The sequence below is a fragment of the Triturus cristatus genome, chromosome 2_1 (genome assembly GCF_964204655.1).
Source record: "Triturus cristatus chromosome 2_1, aTriCri1.1, whole genome shotgun sequence".
Classification (NCBI taxonomy): Eukaryota; Metazoa; Chordata; class Amphibia; order Caudata; family Salamandridae; genus Triturus; species Triturus cristatus.
In genome coordinates this window covers 1,086,618,208-1,086,635,981 of record NC_140581.1, presented here as the reverse complement: position 1 = coordinate 1,086,635,981, position 17,774 = coordinate 1,086,618,208, and the positions used below count along the sequence as shown (strand labels likewise).

General features: G+C 39.9%; 1 protein-coding gene across 1 annotated transcript in view; it reads left to right on the top strand.

Moving 5' to 3' along the window:
• ADAMTS3 (ADAM metallopeptidase with thrombospondin type 1 motif 3) overlaps positions 1–16,252 on the top strand; it is a 558,188-nt gene extending 541,936 nt beyond the window's left edge. The window contains exon 23 of the mRNA XM_085636296.1: positions 12,097–16,252. Within this exon, the coding sequence (XP_085492422.1) occupies positions 12,097–12,674 (578 nt within the window). The 3' untranslated portion in view covers positions 12,675–16,252. The remainder of the gene's footprint in view (positions 1–12,096) is intronic.
• The last annotated feature ends 1,522 nt before the right edge of the window (positions 16,253–17,774 follow it).

Genomic DNA, 17,774 nt, shown 5'->3' with positions numbered 1-17,774 from the left:
GAGACGTTGTTATATTGGGCCGTGAATCTAAGATTAGCGTCGCCCAGATTGAGCCATTCAAGGAATTCTAGAAGAATAACCTCATCCCCCTCCCAGATAAAAAAGATGTCATCTATGAAGCGGCGCCACATCAAGATGTTTTCATAAAATGGCGCTGCCTCATTGTAGACATGTCTCTCTTCAAAATTGCCCACGTAAAGGCAGGCCAGGCTCGGCGCACAGGTGGCCCCCATGCTGGTACCTTTACGCTGGAGATAAAGATCTTCCTTGAAAAGAAACATGTTGTTTTTAAGGACCAAGGTGATACAGTCAATTATAAAGTCCTTATTAGCACCTCTAGTGGCTTCTGGTGTCAGCAATTGACTAATAACCCTGATGGTATCGTCCTGGGGGATATTAGTATATAGGGCTTCGATGTCGAGGGTCACCAGCCATTGTTTATCTGCATGAAAGCTGGTGCCCTCGAGCATCGAAATAATGTGTGCTGAGTCCCTAACATAGGATTTCTGTTTAATGACTAGGGGCTTGAGGAATGAGTCAGCGTACTGACTAAAGGGTTCTAGAAGAGAACCAATGCCACTCACAATTGGTCGCATCGGGGGGTTGGTCTGACTTTTATGAATCTTTGGAAGTCCATAAATTGCAGGAGTCAAGGTGTTCTCGTTTGTGAGGAATTTCAATTCCGCATCACATAGCAGATTATTTGATTCGGCTACCTGCAACATGTCCCTAACACGTTTGTTTAAATCCACCAATTTAGAGTGGGGAACTTTAGTGTAATGTTCCTTGACTTCTAGCAGTGTTAACATTTTTTGGTCATAGTCTCTTGTATTGAAGACCACCACTCCACCGCCCTTATCCGCTGGTTTAATAGTCAAACTTAAATCATCCTTGAGCCCTTTAAGGGCTGTTCTCAAGGTCTTGGCCATGTTGTTATTATCGGGATGGGCATTTTTAAGTATGCCTTTAATTTTTGCATCTATGATATGTTCAAATATTTCCACATTTTTATCCACTGAATGAATCGGTGGTATAAATGTGGATTTGCCCTTTAGGCCTGAGATATTTTCTGGTGTAACATATTCTCTATTTTCAAAAAACCTGGTAAGTCTGATCTTTCTAAAAAATGCTCTAACATCTTTTTCTAGCGTGAATTTATTGATATTAGACGTAGGGGCAAATGTGAAACCTCTGCTGAGAACTTCTATTTCCTCACTTGTTAGGACCCTATCGGACAGATTGACTATCGGGATTTTGTTGGTGACTTCATTATTTAACGCCAATATCGTTGGTTGCGGGTTTTGAGATACTCCTGGGGGGGATTCCGTTGGTATTGACCCCTTCCCTGTCCCGAGTTGTTCTTCGACCCCCTCCTTGGACGATGCTCTAAAAAATCACTATAATTACTATGTGTGGCATGATTATTAGCCTGTTCAGCATTAGAGGAGGACTCCTCTTCACTACTAGATCCAGAGGTATCCGAGAAGGTGACTACCTTTCTGCCACCTCTCGAGTATATCGGTCTTGTTTCATATGGTCTATATCCTCTTTGTTCCCTAGTTTGTGTATAATAATCTTTGGTGGTATAAGGATAGACCAAATCCAGATTAAACTTATTAACATCTTTTTTCAATTTGAGAGTCTTTTTGTTAATTAAGTAGTCCTTGTACCCATTCACCTCTGAATCTAGTTCATCCAGTCTTTTTTTAGCATCCTCTAATGCCGTGTTCTCAAACAGAAGTCTTTCTAGTTCTTCAATCTCTTTTTTCTCAATAATGATCATTTCCTGGGCAGTCTCGATAATAAGAATAATCCAGTCGCGACTACATCTATTAGCAATATGTGTCCAGACCTCCAGAAATTTTTTATTCTCAACAAAGAGACCAGGTTCATTTCTCACCTGTAATCCAATCGGGATAACCCCTGATTTTAAGTATTCAACTAGAAATTCAGCATGTAATTCAGTTCTTATTAGTTTCTTTTTTAGATTAAGGGTTTTGCCCCATTTGTCATTATTTCCTGTAACGTTAGGCGGTCATAATCTTGTTTTAAAGTATGTATGTGGATGACTGTTAGAAGGTATGTGTACGTAACAGAAGTCTCTATTCTAGTACAAAGAGAAAATTATTTTTAACCTGCTAGAAAATTATCGCCAGCTTTTGCGGCCGTTTTCGGCCGAAAAGCGGCAATAATTTTATCGCCTAATTAGCAAGGTCACACTAACGCGTGAAACCTTGCTTTAGCGCACAAAATCTTAACGCCCGGCTTTGCATCTCTAATGAGATGCAAAGTGGGCGTTCCTGACCTAACATGATAGGAGAAATGTCGCTAAGCGACATTTCTCCTATCATCAAGCCCCACGCTATGAAGCATAGCGGCAAGAAAAGTAGCGATAACCCCTGTTATCGCTACTTGCCTTACGCCTGCTTCAGGACTGACTTAGCCATGATATCCTATGGAGGGTGGATATCATGGCTAAGTTTGTGAGGCCCTATCAACAAGCTAACGCCACATTTCGTGAGATTAATCTCACGTTAGGCAGTTAGCGCTAGGACTTTTATCGCTTTTGAGATAAGCGTTGCTAATAGCACGCTATCTCAGCAATGAAAATCCACTCTAGCCGGCGATAATTATCCTAGCGCTAAGTGCCCTTAGCGATAATTATTGCCGGTTTTTGTTGATATGCCCCACAGATTCGTACTGCTTGCTTCAGAAGTAACCTGAACTAAACCCCAGTGCTAACAGTGGCAGACAGCCATATCAATGATAGCAGTGACAAATAAGTACATAATGGCGCTGCTCGGTTTTCTGATGCTGACCATCAATTCTAAAAAAAACCTGGGGGCATATTATCAAGCGGCAGCGATAATTATCGCTGGCCGCACTTAGCGTGAGATTTATTATCGCCGGCTATCGCTGGAAATTATCACCTTGCTAGCGCTGTATTAACAACGCATAGCGCAATGGCGATATTTTTCCAGCGATATTGATGTTTTCCATGGAACATCGCTGGTTTTCCAGCGATGTTCCATGGAAAACAGCGATAACCTTGCTGATACAACCCTGTGGTCGTATCAGCATAATCCACCCCCAATGGTAAGTATAGCTAAGCCAGGATTTTAGCAGACGTTAGTTTTTGGCGACAACCGCGGTTTTCGCCAAAAACTAATGTCTGCTAAAATCCTGAGGGCCACCTTGTAAATATCGCGAAGGCCCATTAGAGATATTTTCCAATGCAGTTTTATGTGGCACGCCTACCTTGCATCTCATTAACGATGCAAGGCTAGGCGGAAAGGAGCCGGGCGCTAAGGCAAGGAAACACGCACTAGCGTGTCCTTGCTAATAGAGCAATAAAATTATTGCCGCTTTTCGCCCAAAAATGGACGCTAAAGCGGCTATAATTTTATCGCGGCCCCTCCTGTTTAGTTCACAGTCACAGGTAAATAAAGGAAATGTCACTATTTGACCGTGAGAAAGGTACTTTGGAGCATATCATCAAGGGGCCGCGATAAAATTATCGGCGCTTTAGCGTCCGTTTTCAGGCGAAAAGCAACGATAATTTTATCGCTCTATTAGCAAGGACATGCTAGCGCAGTGCGTTTTTCCTTGTCTTAGCGTCCGGCTTCTTTCCGCCTAGCCTTGCATCGCTAACGAGATGCAAGGTGGGCATGCCTCGTAAAACTGCATTGTAAAATATCGCTAACACGCCTTCGCGATATTTACAAGGTGGCCCTCAGGATTTTAGCAGACGTTAGTTTTTGGCGAAAACCACGTTTTTTGCCAAAAACTAACGTCTGCTAAAATCCTGACTTAGCTATAGTTACCATTGGAGGTGGATTATGCTGATACGACCACGGGGTCGTATTAGCAAGGTTATTGCCGTTTTCCATGAAACATCGCTGGAAAACCAGAGATGTACCATGGAAAACACCACTATCGCTGGAAAAATATCACCATTGCAGTATGCTTTGTTAATACAGCGATAATTTCCAGCGATAGCCGGCGATAAAAAATCTCACGCTAAGAGCGGCCAGCGATTATTATCGCTGCCGCTTGATAATATACCTCGTTGTGGCAGCAGTGCATTTCGACAGCATGCAGTGCTTGAGCCAGACAGTTCCTGGTGAGTATTTTTTTGTTGTTATTTGTCATTTATACAACGCACACATACTCTGCCATGGTTGTGGAATTGTGGTGCTTTTCGGAAGTCCAGTGGTGACTCTTCAAAATGGTTTTGACGTTCCACCGGAGTCTGATTGGATTTTTGAAGATGTGTGGTCTGGAGAGTGAGTAGTAATGTTTCTCTGTTGACTGGGTGTGAGGATGGCAAGTGCTTACTGTCTGTATTTTGGTTGTAAATTTGTGCGAGTGTTTCTTCCAGCTACAGATGTTGTAAGACGACTTTTAACCTGGTGGATATTTCGCCAAATGGCCGATACTGGATAGTACCATATCTGATTTAACGTCACCCGATTTCCAAACAGACGGATACAATAGTCTTTGGTGGCAATTACCACACTTTAAATGAGCCCCCAAAATACAGTTTTTTTTTATTGACCCTGTTCTCAGTTTAAGATCTTGGCTGGCCAATAGAAACAAGTGACCTTGCAACAGAGGGAAACTGTTGCTGTTTTGTAAGGACTTAAGTAGACCCTTAACTTTTATGAAGTCTGTTATTCCCCTCTTAAATATACCTAAAATATTTAATTCAAGAATGCATTTATTGTTGCTGTAAATAGTTATAGTGTACAGCTTAGAGCAGGAGCTTTTAGATGTCTAAATCCTATGTCCATGTTAAGGCATATTAGAAAAAGTCATTTCCAGTAGTAACATCTTGCACCAGTCTAGTGACGGAAACTCAGACCATTCCGCCCCAGGGTATCTTCCCGAGGTGGAGTTTATGATTTGGCGAATGGGTTTGCGATGTATTTAATCTTTTTAGTTATTATTCAAATAAAAAAAATGTGAAAGGAATATTGTCAAACAGCAAATTTAAATGAGCCTTCCTATGTGCACAATTAAGCTGAACACAAGGTGGCGCCATAATACAGTTAGTGCTTTACGAAAAGCGACTGAAAGCTACAAAGAACAATGTAATGGTATGGACAGTGACTGAGCATTGGGTTTCTTGCATCATCGACACACCTGACGATGGTATCCTTTTATTTATTGCTGTTCATTCCTCGAGTCTAACTCCTGCAAACCACCAGACGGCACCTTACACCCTGGAAACAGAAAAAGATTGCTGCCATAAATTATTTCCTCTGCCTCTGATCCCACTGAGGGCACGTCTATAGTATCCTGTTTGTCTTACCTTATGTTTTTTCATTTTGTACTGCAAAAAATGAACTTTTGACTCCTGCTTCCCTCTGAGTATTTGGATCCCCATCTACTAAGTCTGTTGTTTTCGTCACAGCCTCTCTCTTTTTGCTAGTTCCGTTTTCCAGGATCAGCAGTGTTTGACACTTGCTGCTAATTGTAGTAGTATTAACTTGACACACTGAAAATCTTCAAATTATGTACTGTCTTTCTTGTGCCTTTGCTTATATTATTATGCATGGGTTTGAAAGGCATAGGGCTCGGGGGCTTTCCTGTGCGTCATTCTCGTGCGGAATTTCTCATAATTATTCAAAAGTGGATAAATATTTTAGGCCGGGGATCTTGTGTGCCATTTGCCGGTAAGGTGATATCTTGCACTCATAGCTAGTCGAAGGACCGCAGGAGACTGGTTCGAGCAGAAAATGTCTTTGTGTGAGAGAGATGATTTCTGCCTGAACCAGGTCTCTCTTGGTCAAAAATCAAATAGAATGTGTGTTTTTTTGTACATTTCGCGTGAGGCAAAATTCGATAATTTCACGGTATTACATCAACATAATGGAAGTTCAGGTACTTTCAAACATTAATAAAAAATTAGCGGGCCGACTAGAGGTGCCAGAGATCGGACTGCATAAAATCTGCCAAGTACCTCCGTACGTCATCACAGAAGCAACTTTTTGAAACATTAATTCTGTTACATTGAATGACGCATATCATCTTCTAACTTCTGCGGGTAAATCCAATTGTTCCCTTTGCATCAAGAGCCTTGCAGCTACATATATGTTTAAGTTAATGTATTGCTTGACAAGGGACTGCAGCCTTGCTGCTCCACTAAACCTTTGTGGGGGCATATCATCAAAGAACAGCGTTAAATATCGCTGAGCGGGCTTAGCGCGGATTCGCTTAACGCCGGCTATCGCCGGATTTGATCGCCGAGATATCGCGTTATTTACAACGCATATCTCCACGGCGATATTAAATACGGCAATAGCGGCAAAATCCGCCAACATCGCTGGAAATCCAGCGAAACAACGGAAGCGATAAGGTACTCCTTGCAAATAGGGGGATGTGGATTCAGCCATAGAATCCACCTCCCATCATATGTATAGCTAAGTCTGCTTTTTTGCAGACGTTAGCTTTCGGCGATATCCACGGTTAGCGCGGATTTTAACGTCAGTATTGGTGTCCTGGGCCAGTTTGTTGATAGGGAGAAGTGCTGTTAGCCATGATTCCAGTGTTGTGTTTGAAGGAAACGCCCACTTTGCATCTCATTAGAGATGCAAAGCGAGGCGTCGGTAAAAAGGCTGCTAACATGCGCTAATGCATGTTAATACTTCCTTGTAAATAGGGCGAAAACATTATTTCCGCTTTTTTGGCTTTTAAAGCCAAAAAAGCGGAGACAAGGCCCTTGATAATATGCCCCGTGAATTTCTGCTTCTGATGTGAAAAAATGCTGCAGCGTTTCCCGGATATGTAATCTGACTGAGGGCTTCTAGTGGCTAACAGTGGTAATGCAGCCCAAGATCTCCATCTAATCAATAGGAGGTCTTTTATTTAGTGCAATTGTAGGCTTTTCTCTCTACCCTCTGCTCGGCCACCTAGCTGCTGGCAGTGGTACTACAAACATCAGTGTCCCTGCAATCTATATGAGGTCATCTGTTTAGCAGCATTCCACTGTGCATGCTATATAATCTCTGTAAGAGCACCTAATAGCTGACTGTGATTGTTTTTTATTATGCTTACACTACTAATGTCACCAGTGATGCAATTGTGATATTAATTTTTGATTCCTTGTGTGAGGTCATGCCGTGCTGACAGGGTGATATAAGCCAGTAGTTTTGGGGCACTTTCGAGTAGTGGTGACAAATTACTACAAAGGTCTGAACAAATGGACTTTCATTAGTGCAGCCTCACAAAGACGTAAGGATGAGCCAGCCCTACTGGATTGAAACCTGTGAGCAGTAGATTTCTGAGCTTGGGCCGAGTCTGCCGAACTGTCACGAGGATGACTTTTGTACACAATAAATCTCTAAGGGGCATATTAACAAGCCAGGCGATAAAATTATCGCCGCTTTAGCGGCAGGAAACTGCCGCTGAAACGGCAGTAATGGGCTTGATAATATTCTCTATGGAATTCCAATTGAAGCCCATGTTAAATGTGAAGGACATCTAACATGGGCTTCAACTGGAATTCCATAGAGCATATTATCAAGCCCATTATCGCCGTTTTAGCGGCAGTTTTCTGCCGCTTAAGCGGCGATAATTTTATCGCCTGGCTTGTTAATATGCCCCTAAGTATTTGTAGATGGCAAAATGCGGCTCATTAAAGTAGATTTAAAAAATGGTTAAACTTGTGTCTCGTGGAGCACCTTCACACTGTCTCCTTTTATCGACCGCATTTGAACGAGACGCTTGTGAAGCATTGATTGAGTCCTTTTTTTCTGTTCACTTTGAAAATAAAGCTAATTATTTTATATTTTTACAGAGGCAGGGAATAATAAGCTGGGTCTTATCACGTGGACCAGTGATGGTCTATAAGCACTTATTGATGTGTGTGTGCCTGTGTGTGTTTGTGTGTATTTTACCTTACAAGTATTATTCTTGAGGCACATAATATCAAAACAAGTCTTTGGACTCAAAATGTCCGCTTTCAAATTAAACGGAGCCGCACTAACAAGGAAAACACGTTTTTAGCATGCGTTTCTAAGAAACATAAATGAGAAAACTGCTAGGCTCCGTTTCCAAACACATCCATCTGCACTATGTTTTAAGAGTTGGGACTGCTTCAGAATGATTGCTTCTTTCCTATTGTTCTGTGTCTCAATTACTACCGCCCTCTCTGTTCGGGGTTATTGATTTGAAGTCAACCAATATGTTGTTAACCTTGGATCAGATAAGAAAGGGTTATTTATCTGGCTTTATTTCAATCTATATTAATTCTCTTGGCTAATCAATAGTGATAAATCACAAAATAGAAACGGTTGCATTTTCATCAGCTACTGTTCATTTGGCTTCATGAAAAGACACTGTTTGGCAACTGATATATTACACAGAGGTGGTTGCCACTCTGTAGTTATAGTTAGGTCAAGGTCAACGTTTCCATAGGGAATGCCTTGTTTTGCTAATAACTTTTTCACCATTTGACGAATCTTTAAGAAGCTTTCTAAAACAGTGCTCTTTTTTGCCTAGTTTGTGATTGGAAAAGTTTGGGGTGATTGCAAGCATATCTCATAATCTCAAGGCCTTTCTTCAGGCTAACTTTAACTAACATTTAAACGTGCACTTCAAATACATGGCTATACTTGTGCACATATAGTTCAAGAACAAATGCGAAAGTGAATAAGAGCATACAGAATTATACTTTCAAATATGACTTTCAGAATATATGCAAATATGACTTGAAGTATATTTGCAATGTGGATACAGAATATATCTTCATTTACAACTGAATATTAGTGCACACGTTTATAAAGCCTCAGTGTCTCAGCGGCTATATTTCATTAATGCATATGTTCACACATGTTAATATTATGGAGGCACACAATAGATATAATGTTAAATATACATGCAAACTGTGCATTGATGACATGTAAGGGATGGAGTCTAAATTGTGCCCCTCCAGTAACAACCTGAACAATATGTTTTGGCTGCCATTACAGGACTGAGTGACTGGTTCCCTGTTTCCTGGAAATGAATTAAAAATATATGTAAGGGGGAAGGATGAGCACACCCAGACCCCAAAAGGCATGTGGAGGGTCCCAATGGGTCCGTTTATTGGCTGGCCACAACATAGACAGCATGCTGTGGCAGCCGTTACAGGACTCTGAGACATGGACCCTATTGAAATGCATTGTAGTGAATGGCAGGTTTTGAGGGTCACAAAAAGGAGCACGTATAAAGGATGATAACAAATTTTAGATACAATATAAAACATTTGTTGGTGGTACCATACACATTTTAGGAATTGTGGTAGGTTCTAAGGTGATTTTACCCTGTGAAAAATGGTGACCTTCTGCTGGGATTTCATGAATCATGGTTGAGAGAAAACTATTTTTTCTCATAATTTTCTCGTGGAGTAATTGGAAGGTGCTTCAAAGCTAAAATTAAAGCATATTTTCTATAAATTCAAAGTATCTTTCTCAGCCATGATAGAATGAAGTTTGACATTCTGAGTAAAACTTGTACTTCCAACAGCAGCCGTCTGTCAGTTGATTGCCCTGTGTTCTACTGCAGCCTCCCTGAGTGTTCTAAAGAACGACTAATGCATCGCATTCTTACTTATGACAAAAGTATGGCAGTCCTAAAGCCATCTTGATTTATTCAAACCGATAAAACTTAAAACAAAAACATACGCCTCCCCAGGGGAGGTGTAAGTGAGGCACAACAAGGAGAAATATCTTTATTTCTCCTCGTTTTTCCGTTTTCTATGTGTGCTGCATTCTGCTGTAGTAAGCAAAATAAGAACATATTTTAAACAAGTTCTCAAATAACTTCCTCTTCTACTTTATTAAAACATTCTGACATGCAGACTGAAACATGCACTTTCAACATCAGCAGCAGACTGCCAGTTAACTCCCTGGTTTTAAGCAGCTTTACATTGCTCACATTCTGAATCTATGCCAAACATGTTTTACATCTTAAAGCCACCTCAATGGGATTTAAGTGGAAAACTGAAAGCATTTTCTACTGAGGATGCTGCAGTAAATGGGGAAATTAAGGAGCTTCACAACACAGAAAAGACTACCAAGGTTTCCCTAAAGAAACTAACTGTTGAAATGAAGAAATCCTGAAAACGAATAGGGCAAAACAGCTATTAGTAACAATGTTTTCATCTTTAACTTGTTGTCACGATGGCCGATTTTACAAAAGTAATGTATCATTACATTTGCTAGAACCTTTTGGTTGTGGGGATATATAGGGTTTTGTAGGTTCTCCAAGAACCCGAGGGAATGTACAATGGTTTTTCATTGTGTACTGAGATAAGACCAATTCTTATGGTGAAATATGTATGGTGAAAAATAGGTATCATAGTAACCTATGTATATCTGAAATGGGCCCAAGATATGGAGTTTAGGAGCAGTGGTTATTTTTACATCGCTGAATTTGTGGGTAACAGTATGAGCTTATGATTTAGAGGGTATTTTTCATAATGTCTAATTTCTTACATGCTGGCTTGCATTTGGACAACACAAATGTAGCGAAATCCAATTGATAATAATAAATATCCTGCTATTCTATGCTCCTGCGTCTTCTGATAAAAATGGTACCTCACTTGTGCGGGTAGGCTTAGTGCCTGCGACTGGAAGCTGACTAAAACACAACATGGATACATCACATTTTTCCACTCAAAACTGACCCGTTTTTTGCAAAGTGGGTAGCTGTGGATTTTGGGACCTAGCTCAGCTGGCAACTAGGGAAACCTACCAGACCTGTACATTAGTGGAATCCAGGTCGTTTACTCAGATACCCTTGCAAACCTCAAACTTTAACCAAAAAAACAAAATGTCCTCACATTTCTGTGATGGAGAGGGATGGAATCTGCAGGGAGCCACAAACTTCCTTCTGCCCAAAATGCCCCTAAGCCTTCTGATAAAACTGGTACTTCACTTGTGTGGTTAGACCTAGTGCCCGCAACAAGAATTTTCCCAAAATGCAACATGGATACATTACTTTTTTCCACTCAAAACGGACCCATTTTTTGCAAGGTGGGTAGCTGAGGATTTTAGGCCCTAGATAGCCAGCACATAGGGAAACCTAGCAAACCTTTTTATTTTAATAAACTAGACACCTAGGAGAACCCAGCATGGGGTGACTTGTGTGACTCTCACCAGAATCCATTGCAAACTACAAAGGACTAAAAAAACAAATTTTCCACATTTCTGTGATGGCAAGTTCTGGAATCTACGAGGAAGCACACATTTCCTTTCACATTTCCTTTCACCCATCATTCCCCTAAGATTTTCTGATAAGAATGGTGCCTCACTTGTGTGGGTAGGCCTAGTGCCTGCAGCAGAAAAGGCCCAAAATACAATGTGGAGACATCAACATTTCCTGTCTCAAAAATGTTCTTATTCGGCAATGGGGTAGCAGCGTTTTCTTTGGCTAGGGATCGATGGCCTCCCAGGGAAACCTGCCATACCCAGACATTTCAGAAAATTATACACCCAGCGGAGTCTTCGCGTGGAGCTCACTAAGTTTTCTTACCCACAATGCCCTGCAAACCTTACACTTTGCCTAAAATTGTGCACTGTCTTTACATTTCAGTGAAGTAAACTTCCAGAATCAGTAGGAATCCACAATATTTCTAAGAGTGCAGATTCAACACACTTAGAAAGAAGAAACAACTAGGAGAAATAAAGATATTTCTCCTCGTTGCACCTCCCCTGGGAAGGCATAGCATTTTGACACATTCCCAGGTTTGTCAGTCTTTCTAAATCTGGGAAGACGTTTATTGCTGCATGTAGTAACATAGAAATACCCTTACTAGAATAGGCAAACTATTCTCCTTAGAAACATCTGTTTTAGATTGTGATTTATTCACCAGATCAGTTTCCCTGTTGGGCATCCAGTACCATTTCATCATAAAATAAAATTGATTCTAATTAATTGGTTATTGACAGCAGTCTTTTTGATGCCTCTCTTTTTTGGGTAAAAATTTTGCAATGTATTCAAAATAATATGCTATAATGACAACTCTCTGTGCATGTACTCATTTGCAAATTACATTACATGTAAGCATTTTAATTTCCCCTACCCATATCTACTTTTTCTGTTCTGTAGATGAACCATGCCTCGGAGACAAGTCAATATTCTGTCAAATGGAAGTACTGGCAAGATACTGCTCTATCCCTGGTTACAATAAACTTTGCTGTGAGTCGTGCAGCAAGCGCAGTAGCACCCTTCCACCTCCTTTCCTCACTGAAGCTGCTGAAACCCAAGGCGAAGATATATTTAACCCTAGCATGCTGGCAAAAGTTCTAGCAAATCCAACCTCTCTTACACCTGACCAGTCATCAACCACCTCCGAGAAGCGAAATCCTCTGGGCAGGTCTCCTTTAGTCGAGGAAGACACAGATCTCAGTGTTCGGCCCGCTTCAAATCACAAGCCCAAAGTTTCAGATCCACCTAACAGGAGGGGTAGCATACCTGCTGGTAGCAAAACCTTTCGTCCAGCCTCAGTGCCAAACCAGACACCTAGTTTGAATATTAATAATTCCTCGTCGATGGCAGCTATCGTTCCAGGGGCAGCAATTAACACAAGCCAAACAGGTGGTCTTTCCTCAGCCAAGGTCTCCAAGAAGATCGAAAAGCCTGTTGACCGGAGACGTCCTTTAAGAGCTTCTTCAGTGGAAAGATGAAGGTTGAAACTGAATGACAAGAACAAAAAGTTCTGTGGACACCATGGTGTATTTTGCTTTTAAAAAGCAGATTCTCCTCCCATTATGGTTTGTAAATAACAAGAAGGAATAAAAAAGTGCGGGTTCACTTTCTCATCACTCCCATTCTTTGTGGTCTGATTAGCTTGACTTTGCTGGAGAAAAGCACCAAAGAGATTCACAGACATGAAGGAAATTTGCTGAGTGTTTTGGCCACCCATCAGCTCAAAAAAGGTGGCCAGAACCAATTTTGCACATCAGCTGAGTTCTATTTTTCTTAAAACATAATTTAGATGTACAAACACAGAGGTACGAAAAGTTTACATACGCTTCGACCGAACATTGTTTTTTCTCTAATGGGCCAGCAGACTCTGTAAGACTCGTATAGCTAATTTATCTATAGAAACAGATATTGTATACACAGATTTGCAGCTGTTGTGTAAATAATGTATATTGCAGAAATCAGTGTTATTTGTATGAGATTTGAGCTGTTAAACAAACGTTTACTTATGTGCGTGTCAGAATATTTCAAGGTGCCTATCATGAAGAATTGCCTTATTTGCATTTCTAGAGTTTGTATGCTAAACAGAGTTATGTAAGAGGACCACCATTTTAAGGTAAAGTTGGACTCATCTTTTCTCTTTGAGTTGTAAAAGAGGACCCCCACTTTTCTGTGAAAAATGAATAGCCTCTCTTTCTTCTGGAGTTTTAAAAAATAGCTGCCATTTTAAAATGATGAATGTCAATTTTTTAGACTAAGACCGTTATAGGGAAGGAGATGATGAGCAATATTTCACACTCTATATTTTCACGCTTCATGGCATTACCAGTTAATACTGGCCCTCCCTTATTGAAAGCCTCCATATCTGTTTGTATATTCTGATGAAATATGGACTAGCAGAACTTTGCAACTCTACTTATTGACACACAACGATTATTTATTTAATCTGTTACAGTGTCTTCTCAGTTACAGTATTCACATTGTCAAAGAAACATCTATATCCTCAAAACAGTCAATTTTATTCCCAACCAAATATTAATATCACAATATTTACTTTTTACCCTGTCTCCATTCACTGACCCATGATCAGTATTATGGATCTCAGAGCGTTTGCCAAGCAACAATAGAGTAAAGGTCAAGGAAAATAACAGTAGTGCTCCAAGTAGCAATAATAAGTTTTACTTTCCATAACATTTTAGAAGAGTACCAGACCTTAGATCGAAATTGGTTGCTGCATCCCTCGTGTTAGCAATATCTAGGCTTCTCTGTGAATTAACCGGTAATGCCTGTTGAATGGGTGCATGGCCATTTGGTGTCACAAAAAATAGCTTTCAAGAAGGTACAAGTATCTTCTAAAATAGACCCATAAGGGAGCTCAAAATTGACGATTGTAACTGATTGAAAACTAGGCATCCCTTTCACCAAGGATGTTGCGTGCAATGCTCTACATTCTTGGCAGAGACTATATAAAATACATGGAATGTAGTGTTTTAGGAAGTAGCATTTTCTTAATGTATTCTAATAATGGCAGCTTGAATAATGGCATGAGGTAAATGTAATGGTGCTGTACAATAGGAAATGAAGCCTCCTACTCTTCTGTACTATTGGGAAGAGACGCTTCATTGAAACAAATTAACATAAGCCATAACGAACATTTTTGATACCAAGGTTTTTTACTAAGTCTCTGAAATGTAACTTTCTAACATTTGAGTCACATCCATGACCAGCAGTCTTGAACTTATTTTTTTGAAAATGCTGTTGGGCTCTTTTTTTGGAGCTCTTATGTTACTTTGTCCCAGAGTGTCCCAGACACCACTCAATCTAAAAAAAAAAAAAATCAAAGATAAAAATTTGTGATGGAATGCCCATTCACTTTTCTCATGCCCGAGAGTATTTAAGTACTTATCAATCATTTATATAGAGAAACATTACAAATCACATGTGCATATATATTTATACATATAACACAATGTATATGGGGCCAATGGATTTGTGAATTGCAAACAGAAACAATCACATGGACCCTGTAAAATGATGTGCATCCACAATTAGGCAATTTCCGCTGGTTGTCCTATTGACCTTTCTGACCAATGGAAGATTGTTGGAAGAGTGTTGGAATTTTAGCTATATAATCAGTGCCACACATATTCGAAATAGTAGGGAACATTTTCATGAAGTAGCAGTAGATGTTCCTTTCACGTATAGCTGTTTGCATTCTTACCGTCACCTGAATGCATGTTCTGGGCTTGGGAAGCCATTATGTTTTATTTCTTTACAACTGCCACACTATAACACGACTCTGATGCCAGAACTAGGTTACAATCCAAGATTTGCTTGGTTCTCCCAATATTCAAGAAGCATGGCTGCTCAACCTTTACTAGTAGTAGCTCTATGAAGACTTAAAACTGATATTTTCTCTGTATGTAAGGTTTATAAGGAAAGGAGAGAGGTTTTTATGTGACCATGGTTCTACCATACATTTTCACAACCACAATGCATCTGACTGCAATAATATAACTATTAATTTATAGTAGCCAACACCATTCCCACTTAAGCCAGTTTTACTCTCTCATTTGTGTAGCTGTAAAGTACTTGTATATATGAGTAAGAACTGAAAAAAATATTTATTGAAGGTTGATTTTTTCATAGTTTTTTATGTATGGACTTATTTACACTACTAGTAGCAAGGACATTAGTTAGCCAAAAATTAGTAGTATGTAGTTAGAAAGTTGCTCGCGCATTCTCTAAGACACAGAGCAAGAATGCTAAGAAAACAAAACACTACTGTAGATGAACAAATGGACTAGGTATGTCTTAGCATTTACAAGATCTAAAATTGTTTGACAATGTTTTTTATTGCAAATATCATAGTTTTAGCACTAGTGTACTAAAGACTGACATGCAATTTTATCTCTGTAAAATTGGCCATACTTAAAAAGAGAAAACTGTTTTTATTTAAAACAGTGACTTTGTAGCATTAAAAATGTTCTACTAAATAGTTAATGACTATAAATTTCGTTGTGAGAAATTGGAAATGTAGCTATAGGAGATACTTATGCAACTTAACTGAAATCATTATGCAACTCCCAAGATGAAATACATAACCTAGACTAAAACATAGATAGAATAATTCCTAAAGTGCATGGTGTTAAACTATGTAACTATGTGTTTTGTACTTTGTTCTCTAACCCGATGAAGTATTGACCCAACACCGCTAAAGAATTGCTGCTAAACTTATGCAAAGCTTTTGAAGGTCAAAAGAAAGTAGTTTTGTGTTTTAGCTTGTATGAAGACAATCCCTGACCCTCAAACAGACAAGAAGGATGTGTTTTGTGTCTTTTACAGTCCCAAAAAAGTAAACCTGAACAAGCAAACTTGCCTTTTTATTTTTACATGTATACTGTACATTGTATGGATGTAGATACTCATACTATACGTATTCTTGTCTATTTCTTTTGGCGTATTTTTTGTACAATGCTCATTTTGTTTTCATAAAAGTGTACACTACTGATGCTGTTTGTTGTATTGGGGAGCACGTAAAATAGCATTAAAAACTTAACAACACCTTAATGTGCTGTGTGTACTTTGTGTATCTTTTTCATCACACATAGTTTATTAAGTAGGTTTTCAGAAATGTAGGGCACCTTAAGGTCCTTCAACAAAGAGATTACATTATGCTCTGTTTTTGATTTACAATGCATAACAGGAAGGTGAGGGGTTCAGACCAGCAGGACTGACACCCATTCTGTACTGATATTTTGTCATGCTGTCCAATTTTTGATCACACATGAACTGAGGTCTCATTCATTTGGCATTCGCTACAAATAACATATACATGTTTATGCCATGCTAGTGAAAATCAATTTGGCAAATAACATGTTATGTGGAGCAAGTGTACCAATAAATGCTGATTCATACATTACTGTGCAAGGGTGCTATTGCCACAGAAGAGCACAACATGAGAAGATACTGATTAATTAATGGTTTACAGATTCTGTGCTAAAAGCACTTTGCTGAAAAAAACATCGGGCGTACTCACAAACCGCAGTTAATGTGATTTTCTTTCACCTTTACATTTTCTGTGTGGTAATGGATAAACATCTTTGTTTATTACTACTGCACACACAAAAACATAACATGGAATATACCCTGCACTTTGCAGATCCACTGAGTGCAAATCGATGTTTGTTGTTAGTATCGAGAGAGGTGAGGTGCCTTATTACCCGCTCGAGGCTTCACCCATTCGTGAATCATGGCCGTTCCCCACACTCAACAATGTTGGATATGAGTGAATATCTTTTAAACATGTCCTGCGCCGCTGGGGATAAAAAAATTGCCAGCAAGGAGTCCAAGAGGCATTTTTAACCTAACTACTTTTGTTGAGCACCATTCACACAAAAAACAAAACCCGCTCCGCTGTAATTCAGGTTTCAAAGCACAGCTGGCTGCATTCGGCTGCCCAGCTGGGAACCCGATGATGAAGCATGCCACCAACTAGGGGGCATATTAACAATGCAGCGATTCAAAATATCGCCGCTTTTGCAGCCGTTTTCGGCCGAAAAGCGGCGATAATTTTATCGCCTTATCAGCAAAGACACGCTTTCGCGTGTTTTGCTGATTTTGCTCCCGTTTCCAGCACGCCTAACTTTGCATCGCTAATGAGATGCAAAGTAGGCGTGTCTGTGGAAACAACATGGGTAAATATCACAAAGGCAGCTTTGCGATATTTACAATGCGGGGAAGCGATTATTTTAATCGCTCTAATTATGCCTTAACGCAGGAATTTAACGTCTGTTAAATTCCTGAGTAAGGCATACCTAACATGGGAGGTGGATTCATGTGATACGACCACAGGGGTGTATCATCAAGCATATCGCTGTTTTACATGGAACATCGCTAGAAAACCAGTGATGTTCCATGAAAAAAGGGTGCTATCGCTGAAATATACATCGCCATGGCGCTAGCCTGGTGAAATACTCCAGCAATAGAAAAAAATGCGGCATGCAAGGTCAGCGATAATTATCGCTGCCTGTTATAAATATGCCCCTAGGTTGGTGGGCGAGGGTTTTTAAAAAAAAACC